The 14,179-nt window shown below is 37.4% G+C and overlaps 1 protein-coding gene across 2 annotated transcripts in view; it reads left to right on the forward strand.

The window, feature by feature from the left end:
* LOC144958852 (DNA topoisomerase 2-alpha-like) overlaps nucleotides 1-14,179 on the forward strand; it is an 84,176-nt gene that overhangs the window by 18,209 nt on the left and 51,788 nt on the right. For both annotated transcript variants that reach the window (XM_078891096.1, XM_078891097.1), the window contains exons 6-12: nucleotides 1,661-1,758; nucleotides 2,927-3,139; nucleotides 7,781-7,954; nucleotides 9,173-9,274; nucleotides 11,322-11,459; nucleotides 12,953-13,249; nucleotides 13,739-13,975. In XM_078891096.1, coding sequence (XP_078747222.1) covers nucleotides 1,661-1,758; nucleotides 2,927-3,139; nucleotides 7,781-7,954; nucleotides 9,173-9,274; nucleotides 11,322-11,459; nucleotides 12,953-13,249; nucleotides 13,739-13,975 — 1,259 coding nt within the window. The remainder of the gene's footprint in view (nucleotides 1-1,660; nucleotides 1,759-2,926; nucleotides 3,140-7,780; nucleotides 7,955-9,172; nucleotides 9,275-11,321; nucleotides 11,460-12,952; nucleotides 13,250-13,738; nucleotides 13,976-14,179) is intronic.

Below are 14,179 nucleotides of genomic sequence, written 5' to 3' on the forward strand. Positions count from 1 at the left end.
GAAAAGACTATATAGACTCAACATTCTCACCTCTGAGTTGTCAATCTTTACAAATTGTCTGGTTGTCTACTTTTCAGTAGAGTATTTCTTCACTTCTGAAATTGTATTGAACGGTCCTTACTGTGTGCATAGTTAAGTACAATTATGTGTCTAAATGTTATGTACTGATACACAACAGAAACACATCTTTTGTGCCGATAGCATTTTTTGGCTGATTTACACATCCATGTTATTTCCATGTCCACTTCCTGATTTCTTTCATAAAATTTGACGTTATGGACCCTTGATTTGGCTATCAATTGATTGTTTTGTATGTATCATTTTGTTAATTGATAATTACATTGTAGAGTGCCTAGAGCTAGTGTTTACGTGAGAATGAGCGATCTATAAATGTGTATTATTATTATTATTATTGTTATTATTATTATTATTATTATTATTATTATTATTATTATTATTATTATTATTATTATTATTATTATTATTATTATTATTATTATTATTAGTATTATTATTAGTATTATTATAAGTAATAGAGATTTCATAGCTTTCAAATTTCCTGGTTTTCTATTTTTTATGTTAGGAATCTTAACTTGACATTTGTCACCATACTCAGTTGTAAAATGAGTAGTCAGTAAATGGATTGTCTGTTTTTGAAAAATGTTGATATTGCCTTACATATGTCATGTCTTGTCTTATATGTAATGTGTTGCTGTTGGGTTGGGTCCCCTTGTAAAGCGTTGTGCACATTTAGTGCACTATAAAAGCTTAAGTTTCTCTTGACATTGCTGGTCGACTGGAGGTGAAGAGCAACCCATAAGTATTGATGTCACATCAATTTCTTCCTCTTTTCTAACATCGTTTATTCATCAAACACTTGTCTAAAAAATAATGATGCTGTAGTGCAAGTCAATGATCACCAAGCGAAAGTGAAAATACAGTGAGATGTATTCAGTGGCACAGTCAATTGAATACAAAAATAATGCTGGATATTTCCTGTGAGATTTATTGAGTTCGTCTGGGTTCCTTTTTTATTTTTTTGTCAATCAACGCTTTGCATTCAGGAGTAATGTGTTGGAAGTGACCAGGTGTGTACTATATCTCAATAGCTATTATAGATTCTGTCGAATTTAGAAATTTTACTCCACATACAAAGTTGAGCTTTTATATAGCGCAATATCCACTCAAACTTAACATGTATGACACCTGTTAGGCGATATTACAATTTTTTTTCCGCTCAGAGACAATGCTGTTAATGACCAGCTACTCATTTTACGGTGAGAGAATGTGAGTAAAGAGCCTTTTCCAAGGATTCGACTATGCACTGAGCAAGGCTCGAACCCAGTACCTTCCGATCTGAAAGCAAGTGTTAGACCACATAGCCGCACATATAGATTTTGAAACCAAAATTTCAAAGGATTCAAAATGAAAATGTGGTTAAGTTGATGTAAGTAGATAGATGTGGGAATTATATATATTTGGTGAATAAATATTTTGTTTTTATGATGTACAGATTGTTTGTTATCTGTGTCAAGATATGCGAGTTGTTTGCATGTCAGTTTGACATGCCGATTGATCTCCCATTCCCCCCCCCCCTCCTCACCCTTGATAACGTATAACTCACCCTTTGCTGTATTGTCACTCCATATCTCCATGACAGGTGGTAGGAATGGTTATGGTGCCAAGTTGTGCAACATTTTTAGTACCAAATTCGTTGTGGAGACGTCCTCAAAGGAATACAAAAAGGCTTTTAAACAGGTCAGAATTCATTTTTGAATTGTCAGATTTCAATCTTATCGTGTACACTTAACCAGAAGAATATTTGATCGGTTATTATAGTTTGTTTTGTTTATTTCTCGTGTTTAATCGTTAGAGAAAATTCATACTTTATTCATGAGATTTTATAGACCAGCTCTCACCCAGTGCTTCGATATTACAGAAATGATTGAGGTTATGTTTTGTGTTGTGTGGCTTTGTTTGGCTTGTCTATTAGAATGAAATTGTATACTTTATAAAACAATCTTGTCCAAATTTACACAAATATGATTAAGTTTATTAAGTTAAGTTCTATTGACATATTCAAGGGTGTGTGGAATGATGAATTTCGATTCAAAGGGTGTGGAATGATGACTTTTGATTCAAAGGGTGTGGAATGATGAATTTTGTTTCAAAGGGTGTGGAATGATGAATTTTGATTCAAGGGTGTGTGGAATGATGAATTTTGATTCAAAGGGTGTGGAATGATGAATTTTGATTCAAAGGGTGTGGAATGATGAATTTTGTTTCAAAGGGTGTGGAATGATGAATTTTGATTCAAAGGGTGTGGAATGATGACTTTTGATTCAAAGGGTGTGGAATGATGAATTTTGTTTCAAAGGGTGAGGAATGATGAATTTTGATTCAAGGGTGTGTGGAATGATGACTTTTGATTCAAAGGGTGTGGAATGATGAATTTTGGTTCAAGGGTGTGTGGAATGATGACTTTTGATTCAAAGGGTGTGGAATGATGACTTTTGATTCAACTGGTGTGGAATGATGAGTTTTGATTCAAAGGGTGTGGAATGATGACTTTTGATTCAAAGGTTGTGGATTGATGACTTTTGATTCAACTGGTGTGGAATGATGAATTTTGATTCAACTGGTGTGGAATGATATATTTTGAGTAGCTGGGCATGTCACTATAATACGACATTACTACCCTCTGTTACTCGATTCATTCTCAAGGTTATATTTATTGATAAATTTGCTATTCTGTCAGGCAAAATCCTTAAAATGATGTAGTCTGGCATCAAAGGTACAGATACTCCTGAAGTTCTCAAGTTGGAGCCAAAATGTCGTAATTTTACACATTTTTCTTAACAGCAGGCAGGTCTGCTAGCAGTTTAGAATCAGTTTTACCATTAAAAACAAATCTTGATCTCTCCAGACGTGGACAGACAACATGACAAAGACAAAGAGTCCCACCATCGTGGACGCCAAGGAAAGCGACTTCACCTGTGTGACATTCTACCCAGATCTGGCCAAATTCAACATGACGGTCCTTGACCCCGACATTGTGGCCTTGTTGACCCGTAGGGCTTATGACATTGCAGCCAGTACGGCCGGTGTCAAGGTCTATCTCAATGGGAAACGAGTACCGGTAAGGCTTTACACTTGTCTCTTGTTGTCTTTGGGGGGGGGGGGGGGGGGGGGGGGGGGGGGGAGTTTTTGTCTTTCTTTTTTTTTTTAAATTTTCTTCATTAGATTGATTTTCTCAAAATTAAAAAAATATTTTCCTTTTTTTTTCTTATCTTTTTCTTTTTTTTTTTCTCTTTGTTTCTTCTATTTTATCCCCCCCCCCCCCCCTTTTTTTTTTTTTCTCCTTCCTTTTTAAAAACATTTTTTTTTTTTATTTTATTTATTATTTTTTTTTCTCTCTCCCTTTCTTTAAATACACAATACACAAAACAGATACATACTGTGTGGTCATAATGACAGTCTATGTGATATTAGTGGTCATTTGTACAAGCCCAGGACACCTATTATTCCCCATGATAAATTATGGACCAGCCACTGGTGTCATAAGGACAGTCTATGTGATATTAGTGGTCATTTGTACTAGCCCAGTACACCTATTATTCCCCATGATAAATTATGGACCAGCCACTGGTGTCATAAGGACAGTCTATGTGATATTAGTGGTCATTTGTACCAGCCCAGTACACCTATTATTCCCCATGATAAATTATGGACCAGCCACTGGTGTCATAAGGACAGTCTATGTGATATTAGTGGTCATTTGTACCAGCCCAGTACACCTATGATTCCCCATGATATATTATGGACCAGTCACTGGTGTCATAAGGACAGTCTATGTGATATTAGTGGTCATTTGTACAGCACCATGTACACTGGCTAAGATTATCCCGTCACCACCCATGATAAATTATGGACCAGCCACTGGTGTCATAAGGACAGTCTATGTGATATTAGTGGTCATTTGTACCAGCCCAGTACACCTATTCAATTCCCATGATAAATTATGGACCAGCCACTGGTGTCATAAGGACAGTCTATGTGATATTAGTGGTCATTTGTACCAGCCCAGTACACCTATTATTCCCATGATAATTATGGACCAGCCACTGGTGTCATAAGGACAGTCTATGTGATATTAGTGGTCATTTGTACCAGCCCAGTACACCTATTATTCCCATGATAAATTATGGACCAGCCACTGGTGTCATAAGGACAGTCTATGTGATATTAGTGGTCATTTGTACCAGCCCAGTACACTATATTCCCATGATAAATTATGGATCAGCACTGGTGTCATAAGGACGTCTTATGTGATATTAGTGGTCATTTGTACCAGCCCAGTACACCTATTCCCCATGATAAATTATGGATCAGCCACTGGTGTCATAAGGACAGTCTATGTGATATTAGTGGTCATTTGTACCAGCCCAGTACACCTATTATCCCCTGATAAATTATGGACCAGCCACTGGTGTCATAAGGACAGTCTATGTGATATTAGTGGTCATTTGTACCAGCCCAGTACACTATTAAATCCCATGATAAATTATGGACCAGCCACTGGTGTCATAAGGACAGTCTATGTGATATTAGTGGTCATTTGTACCAGCCCAGTACACCTATTTCCCATGAAAATTATGGATCAGCCACTGGTGTCATAAGGACAGTCTATGTGATATTAGTGGTCATTTGTACCAGCCCAGTACACCTATTATTCCCCATGATAAATTATGGATCAGCCACTGGTGTCATAAGGACAGTCTATGTGAAATTAGTGGTCATTTGTACCAGCCCAGTACACCTATTATTCCCCATGATAAATTATGGACCAGCCACTGGTGTCATAAGGACAGTCTATGTGATATTAGTGGTCATTTGTACCAGCCCAGTACACCTATTATTCCCCATGATAAATTATGGACCAGCCACTGGTGTCATAAGGACAGTCTATGTGATATTAGTGGTCATTTGTACCAGCCAGTACACCTATTATTCCCCATGATAATTATGGATCAGCCACTGGTGTCATAAGGACAGTCTATGTGATATTAGTGGTCATTTGTTACCAGCCCAGTACACCATTATTCCCATGATAAATTATGGACCACCACTGGTGTCATAAGGACAGTCTATGTGATATTAGTGGTCATTTGACCAGCCCAGTACACTATTATTCCCCATGATAAATTATGGACCAGCCACTGGTGTCATAAGGACAGTCTAGTGATATTAGTGGTCATTTTGTACCAGCCCAGTACACCTATATTCCCCATGATAAATTATGGACCAGCCACTGGTGTCATAAGGACAGTCTATGTGATATTAGTGGTCATTTGTACCAGCCCAGTACACCTATGATTCCCCATGATAATTATGGACAGCCACTGGTGTCATAAGGACAGTCTATGTGATATTTAGTGGTCATTTGTACCAGCCCAGTACACCTATTATTCCCATGATAAATTATGGACAGCCACTGGTGTCATAAGGACAGTCTATGTGATATTAGTGGTCATTTGTACCAGCCCAGTACACCTATTATTCCCCATGATAAATTATGGACCAGCCACTGGTGTCATAAGGACAGTCTATGTGATATTAGTGGTCATTTGTACCAGCCCAGTACACCTATTATTCCCCATGATAAATTATGGACCAGCCACTGGTGTCATAAGGACAGTCTATGTGATATTAGTGGTCATTTGTACCAGCCCAGTACACCTATATTCCCATGATAAATTATGGACCAGCCACTGGTGTCATAAGGACAGTCTATGTGATATTAGTGGTCATTTGTACCAGCCCAGTACACCCATATTCCCCATGTAAAATTATGGATCCAGCCACTGGTGTCATAAGGACGGTCTATGTGATATTAGTGGTCATTTGTACCAGCCCAGTACACCTATTATTCCCCATGATAAATTATGGACCAGCCACTGGTGTCATAAGGACGTCTATGTGATATTAGTGGTCATTTGTACCAGCCCAGTACACATATTATTCCCATGATAAATTATGGACCAGCCACTGGTGTCATAAGGACAGTCTATGTGATATTAGTGGTCATTTGTACCAGCCCAGTACACCTATTATTCCCATGATAATTTGGATCGCCACCGGTGTCATAAGGACAGTCTATGTGATATTAGTGGTCATTTGTACCAGCCCAGTACACCTATTAACCCATGATAAATTATGGACAGCCACTGGTGTCATAGGACAGTCTATGTGATATTAGTGGTCATTTGTACCAGCCCAGTACACCTATTATTCCCCATGATAAATTATGGACAGCCACTGGTGTCATAAGGACAGTCTATGTGATATTAGTGGTCATTTGTACCAGCCCCAGTACACCTATTATTCCCCATGATAAATTATGGACCAGCCCACTGGTGTCATCATAAGGACAGTCTATGTGATATTAGTGGTCATTTGTACCAGCCCAAGTACACCTATTCAAACCCATGATAAATTATGGACCAGCCACTGGTGTCATAAGGACAGTCTATGTGATATTAGTGGTCATTTGTACCAGCCCAGTACACCTATTATTCCCCATGATAAATTATGGACCAGCCACTGGTGTCATAAGGACAGTCTATGTGATATTAGTGGTCATTTGTACCAGCCCAGTACACCTATTATTCCCCATGATAATTATGGACCAGCCACTGGTGTCATAAGGACAGTCTATGTGATATTAGTGGTCATTTGTACCAGCCCAGTACACCTATGATTCCCCATGATTAAATTATGGATCCAGCCACTGGTGTCATAAGGACAGTCTATGTGATATTAGTGGTCATTTGTACCAGCCCAGTACACCGATTATAAACCCATGATAAATTATGGATCAGCCACTGGTGTCATAAGGACAGTCTATGTGATATTAGTGGTCATTTGTACCAGCCCAGTACACCTATTATTCCCCATGATATATCATGGATCAGCCACCGGTGTCATAAGGACAGTCTATGTGATATTAGTGGTCATTTGTACCAGCCCAGTACACCTATTCAAACCCATGATAAATTATGGACCAGCCACTGGTGTCATAAGGACAGTCTATGTGATATTAGTGGTCATTTGTACCAGCCCAGTACACCTATTATTCCCCATGATAAATTATGGATCAGCCACTGGTGTCATAAGGACAGTCTATGTGATATTAGTGGTCATTTGTACCAGCCCAGTACACCTATTATTCCCCATGATAAATTATGGATCAGCCACTGGTGTCATAAGGACAGTCTATGTGATATTAGTGGTCATTTGTACCAGCCCAGTACACCTATTATTCCCCATGATAAATTATGGACCAGCCACTGGTGTCATAAGGACAGTCTATGTGATATTAGTGGTCATTTGTACCAGCCCAGTACACCTATTATTCCCCATGATAAATTATGGACCAGCCACTGGTGTCAGATGAAAATCAGAAAAGGTCTGTAGGAAACAGTGCCAGACAAAGCAAGAAAGAAAAATACAAGGACAAAAAAAATCATCCATTCTTGTATCCTGCTTCAAGGTGGAATGATTTTTTCAGGTGTTTTTCTTTCGGCTCTGTCTGCTGTTGTTTCATACTAAGGTTGGGCGTTAGTCGATACCAGTATTTGATACCGGCCCCTATCGACTAGTGCCCACCCTTATTTCATCCACACCTTTTCTGATTTTTACTTTTTCTATTTTTATTAAATTTAGCTCTTGTGTTCTCGTAGTACATCGTCGTGTTGACAAATGACTTGTATTTTTGTAGGTGAAAAATTTCAAAGATTACGTCGACCTTTATGTCAAGGACAAGACGGATGATACCGGTGGACCCTTGAAGGTCGTTTATGAAAAGGTCAACGACAGATGGGAGGTCGCTGTAACACAAAGTGAGAAAGGTTTCCAACAGATGAGTTGTGTCAACAGCATTGCCACCACCAAGGTAAATATGATGTGATTTAGATAAGTAAATGCGACTAATTGTAAAAACTAGATTGAAATTGAAATCATACTTTGGGTGCCAGATTGGCAGATTACCAGCTTTTACCTGCAGACTGGCTTTTCAGAAATCCTGATCTACATCTGGTTGGCTTTTTAAAAAGTTTGGCTGGTTTGTGAACTCCATGTCTGATGTAGATAAGATGAAATTGTTTTTTTTTTTTTTTTTTGATAATTCAGTCTTGTAAAATTAGTAGCAGTAGCAGGTTTGGAGGATTTCACCCACAGACTGGCTTTTCAGAAATCCTGATGTACATCTGGTTTCAAGGTTTGCCAATTGTCCATATATTTATGGAATTCAGTTTGTCATAAACCCTCAGTGTATTTTCCAACCACCTGCTAAATAGGGGAAAAGTAAGTCTTTTTACTGGAGTTCAGCACTCAGAAAGGGGGTCGGTCAAAGTCCATGTGTTTGTGTTCAAGTTCAGTAATGTTTGTTCTCTGAATTGGCAGCCCTGATGTAGGTAAGATGATACTGATAATGTTTTTAGGTGACTCTGGCTTTGTTGTAAAATTAGTAGTAGGTTTGCAGGTTTTCAAACAAAATTTGTAAACGTTTTGCAGCTTTTAAAAAAAACACAGGTGCAAGCCTGTAGCAAGTCTTTGTTTTAAAATTATATTTTTTTTTAATGAAAAAAACTGATGATCAAAGATGGAGAAAATTTGTATTTTATGAAGTATAAGAAACAAAATTGTTCTTGGTGAAGACATTTAATTTTAAATGAAAATTAAACAAATAATCTTAAATTTAAGTTTTAAGAATGTACTCCTACCCGCCCCCCCCCCCCCCTCCTCCCACCCTCCCTCCCCCATCGACATGCACAAAATATACCGTTTTTGTCAAATAATTTTTCATTTCGATGTTTTGTTTTCATTATTATTTTGTTTACTTTTCATTCTGAATGTATTTTTTGTAATAGTGATTTTGTATGATAATTCTGTGGCATCTCCAAGTCCAGTCCACCTTTGTTTATCTGTTCTTAAACCTATCCTGTATTGATTGTTTATCCATATAAAATAATCATGATGTTTTGTATAGAGTGCAATATCCACTAAATGTGCTTCAAGCTTTTTACAATGTCTGTTGTACAATGCTAATTTCACAGTCCAGACAGATACTCGTTTGTAACCAAAAGTATTTTTATTTGGTCTTGTATTCCAGGGTGGTCGTCATGTTGATTATGTCACCGACCAATGTGTGACCAAGCTGATTGATGTGGTCAGAAAGAAGAATAAAGGAGGAGTCAACATTAAACCTTTCCAGGTAATTCGTTTGGATTTCAACAAAGATTAAATTTTTTTAGCGGGGACTGTCCTGATGTGCAATCTGGGAACATTTGGAAGAAACAAAAAATGGGACTGTTTATGTGTATGGAAATGGCCCAATCAAGTCCAAGAATGATGCCTTTTTGACCAGCAACTTAAAACAAATAACAGAATAAGCTCTAAATCTAGATTATGTTATACAGTCACTTCCAAAAGTAAGTTCCACTTCTTCAAATGGCATAAAAGACTGTTGAACTCTCCCGTGGTCATTGATTGGATCAAATTGATGCAAGCTTCTTATAGAGTATAGCATTTAAAAATCATTGAAAGAATTGGTTATCGCAAATTACCAATGAAAAGAAGACACAAAATTTTTTAGTTTAATGAAAGTTCGATCTTTTTGTTTCTTACCAACCGGTGCAAACTGGTTTGAGGTCACCAAACAGCATTTAAAACACATTGTTTTGATCATGATGTGATGTCTCGTTGACATTTTGACTTGTGTTGTTTATTCCAATTCAAATCATTATCAAGCAAGTTACTATCAATATCAAACCATTCAAATCATCATACAAATAATGACAAGACTCACTGTTCAGGAGAGATGCCGATTAGTGGGGAGAAACTTTTCATTCAGTTGGTAAAACTTTAATATTTCAAAAAGAGCCGTATCTAAAATCATATTCTGCTGGACCAATGTTCAGAGATGTCCCTTTTCCGGGTAAAGCTGGAAAACTGGCTGTTTGAAATCTTCTATCACTTTTTCTGTTGCGAGAAACTTGAAATGTTTTTTTAAGGGTTTTTTTTAAAGATTAAATTATTCTGCAACTGTCAAGGGGGAGCTAGATGATTATTTATTTTCAGAAGTTGTGCACAAAATGTTTTAATGTGATCTTTACGTCAAAAAATGTCAGGCAAAGGACATTCCTGAATATCTTGATTAGTATTTTCCATTCCAAATCCCAGAAAAGGACAAAACCATTTTTTATTAATTCATGTCTCACACTTGCTGTTGTCGTGAGATGAAAATCTACCAATTAAATTCATGTCTCACAATTGCTGGGGTCTTTAGATGAAAATCTACCAATTAAATTCATGTCTCACAATTGCTGGGGTCGTTAGATGAAAATCTATCAATTAAATACATGTCTCACAATTGCTGGGGTCGTTAGATGAAAATCTACCAATTAAATACATGTCTCACAATTGCTGGGGTCATTAGATGAAAACCTACCAATTAAATTCATGTCTCACAATTGCTGGGGTCGTTAGATGAAAATCTACCAATTAAATACATGTCTCACAATTGCTGGGGTCGTTAGATGAAAACCTACCAATTAAATACATGTCTCACAATTGCTGGGATCATAAGATGAATGGCTACCAATTAAGTTCACGTCTCACAATTGCTGGGGTCGTGAGATGAATTTCTGAATAGCTACCAATTCGAGTTGCTTTTAAAGCCTAATAAAATCTTAACTGATGTTTATATTATTATTGTTGTTGTTGTTATTGTTATTATTTGATATTGTGCCGGCATCCCCAAATTGTGCTCAGAGGAGCTTTACAATAGTTTTTGGTATCACACAAATTCATTGATTCGACTACAACATCAGCTCAACTGTCACACACATATTATTATGATCAAAGTTCACAGCAAATCATGACAAGCAGAATGAAAAAGATTGGTTTTAAGATGCTGGTTGGGGACTGTTTTTTGGTGATAAAGAATTCCATCCAATTGGAGCCGAAAATGCAAAAACACGCAACAAACGGCTGTGCCAACGATTTGTTTGTCGTCTGTCTGGATTTACAGTGATTTATTAATGCTCTTGTTTTTATTATTGGCTGATGAAGGGTTTTGAGCCCAAAATGTTATGTGTTTGGTATTTTGTTCTTTATTGAAGCTGTTATATATTAATTTTTGTTAATTATATTGTGTGCGTGTTGCTCTGTTTACATTTTAAAAATTCTATATTTTGATGGGAATGTCAGATCAAGCGTCTATGTCTATACCTTTATGTCAAATTGTGTTTTACAACCAGGTGAAGAGTCACTTGTGGATGTTTGTCAATTGTCTCATTGAGAATCCGACCTTTGACTCCCAGACTAAAGAGAATATGACTCTACAGGCCAAGTCGTTTGGATCCAAGTGTCAACTGTCTGAAAAGTTCATCACTGCGGTAAATTTATCTGGTTTTTTTTATTTTAGATTACGAATTAATTCATTCAAAAATAAATAGTCATTAATTTGTTTTGGCAATTAGATTTGTCTGTTTGTAAGTTTTTGATTTTTGATCTATTTACCAAGTAATTAATATTCATGATCTTTCATCTCTTGTTTCAATTTATTTTTGGACCATTTATAAATGTGATTCCCTGGGTGGGGTGTGGCTGGGCTTTTCTCAACTCCCATGGTGGCCAGGAGGTCACTTGCTGTGTTTTCTTTTCCCTTTTCCAATTACTGCCTATCTTTATTCTGGATTAACTCAAGTGACGCTTCCTTGCATTCCGGAAGTTACACTGACAGTGTTTGGTTGCTACAGCTGATCAGTTGTAACAATGGCAGCTCGTCTAGCAGTATTTCAATATTTAGCACCCATCCCATAAAATATACTTTTTTGAGCTAATAGCAATAATTTATGGTACAACCTTCACGTTTTGATTAAGGGAAATAAAATATTTATTGAGAAAGAGCAAACTTAGTAAGAATTTATGAAACCTGTAACAGTCATCTTTCTATTTCGAATAGTTGAGTGGTGGAATGAGAGGGAGCAAGGCTTTACACCTTATGTTATACATAAACTACGCACATTAGCCTAGTATTAGTCTAACCCACTCATATCCACACAAAGAGACATGCACACACAGATGCACACATATAATAAAGGAATTTTCTACAAACACACACACGTGGGTAACATTCATTCTTTGTGTTCTTTGTTTGAGATGTCACAGATGACCAGAGCATGCAAAACAGCGTGGTAGGGGCATGGAGGTGGGCGGGAGCTCTTTGTTGGCTTCGTTTATGACTTGAAAGGTCACTAACTTGCCTTCAAAAAGTTGAAGAACAAAGCTAAACTATTAGCCAATCAGAATCTTGTCCTTAATAATGGACTGGCGCGCTCGTCATGATGGATTGGTCCTGGTCTTCTTTGTCTTCCTTTTTCTTCTCTGCTTCTAACTTCATATCGACAACTTTCCTCTATCATCGTACTTTTTACTGGTGCTGCAATGACTTCATAGAGTCTCAAGTGCTGTAAAACCCCTAAAAACAAACAAAATCTCATTCCATACTAGTAGGTACATGATAAATTGTTGATTTATTATATTATGTTTGTATTTTGCATTGGATTGATACAGTAATATTTGTTATAATAATAAGGTATGGAATTAGGAGGATATGAGAGGTTTGTTTGTCTCTGCATGTGTGTGTGTGTGTGAAGTAATGAGTAAATAAAACAGGAAGAGAGAGACTTTGTGAGGTATGAGATATTTTTTATGTGTTTAGTTTTGTTAAGCTTTTAGTTGGTCTACTTCTATGTCATTGTATTTCCTTCTGATTATTTATTTGCTTAATTATTTTCAGAAATGTATTAGTCTATGGCAATGCCCAATGAAAATTTCCATAAATGGATCTTATCTTATCTTTGTACTTCTCATTGGATCATTACAGGTCAGCAAGAGTGGCGTCGTGGAAAGCATCCTGAGTTGGATGAAGTTCAAAGCCCAGGCTCAGCTGAACAAGAAGTGTCATTCGTCCAAACACTCCAAGCTGAAGGGAATCCCCAAATTGGACGATGCCAACGACGCTGGCACCAGGAACTCTAGTCAGTGTACGCTGATCCTCACAGAGGGAGACTCAGCCAAATCTTTGGCTGTGGCTGGTCTAGGGGTCATAGGTCGTGATCGCTACGGCGTTTTCCCTCTCAGGGGTAAACTCCTCAACGTGAGAGAAGCCAAGCATAAACAGGTTGGTATGGAATTAGTTATATTGAGGCCAGGTCTCTCACTGTGGAACAGAATTTTGAATTAAAATTTCGGAGAAATGATAAATATTGTATATATGGCGGCCAGCAATTCTGGAAAAATCAGGATTGTCACGATTTGACAAGCGGAGAAAAACGTTTTAAAAATAACATTGGACTGTTTATATGTATGGCAATGCCCTTTGCATGTCCCAGGATTTTGATTTGTTGACTGGCAAATTAGAGCAAGGAAAAAGTGTCTATGTCGGAATTAACAACTTTTTCCCACTATGCTGTACTGTTGTTTTTGTAGATCCTTGTATTGATTTGTATAGCAACTCTTTTCCCACTATGCTGTACTGTTGTTTTTATAGATCCTTGTATTGATTTGTGTCACAACTCTTTCCCACTATGCTGTACTGTTGTTTTTGTAGATCCTTGTATTGATTTGTATAACAACTCTTTCCCACTATGCTGTACTGTTGTTTTTGTAGATCCTTGAGAATGCTGAGATCAACAACATTATTAAGATCATGGGCCTTCACTTCAAAGAGAACTACGATGACCCGTCCAAACTGAGTCAACTTCGCTACGGCAAAGTGATGATTATGACAGATCAGGACCAGGACGGCTCTCACATCAAAGGACTTCTCATCAATTTCATCCACCACTTCTGGCCCAGTCTGCTTCGTCACAACTTTGTGGAAGAGTTCATCACACCCATCGTCAAGGTATGAAGAGTTGTCACTTTATCCACCAGGATTTCAGCCTCGTTTTTGGCGCCGCAAAACAAAATTCTTTACAGAATGGTTAAATCCAGTTTATTCTTTGATTTTCTTCCTTTAGTCAGTCTCACCACGACAGGGTTACAATAGGCCAAGATTCAGGTTAATGGCATCAAAACATTATAATAGGGTTTGTGATTTTTACTTTCT

Source organism: Berghia stephanieae, chromosome 13 (genome assembly GCF_034508935.2).
Source record: "Berghia stephanieae isolate SIO BIC M18660-M18661 chromosome 13, UCSD_Bste_1.3, whole genome shotgun sequence".
NCBI classification, from domain to species: Eukaryota; Metazoa; Mollusca; class Gastropoda; order Nudibranchia; family Aeolidiidae; genus Berghia; species Berghia stephanieae.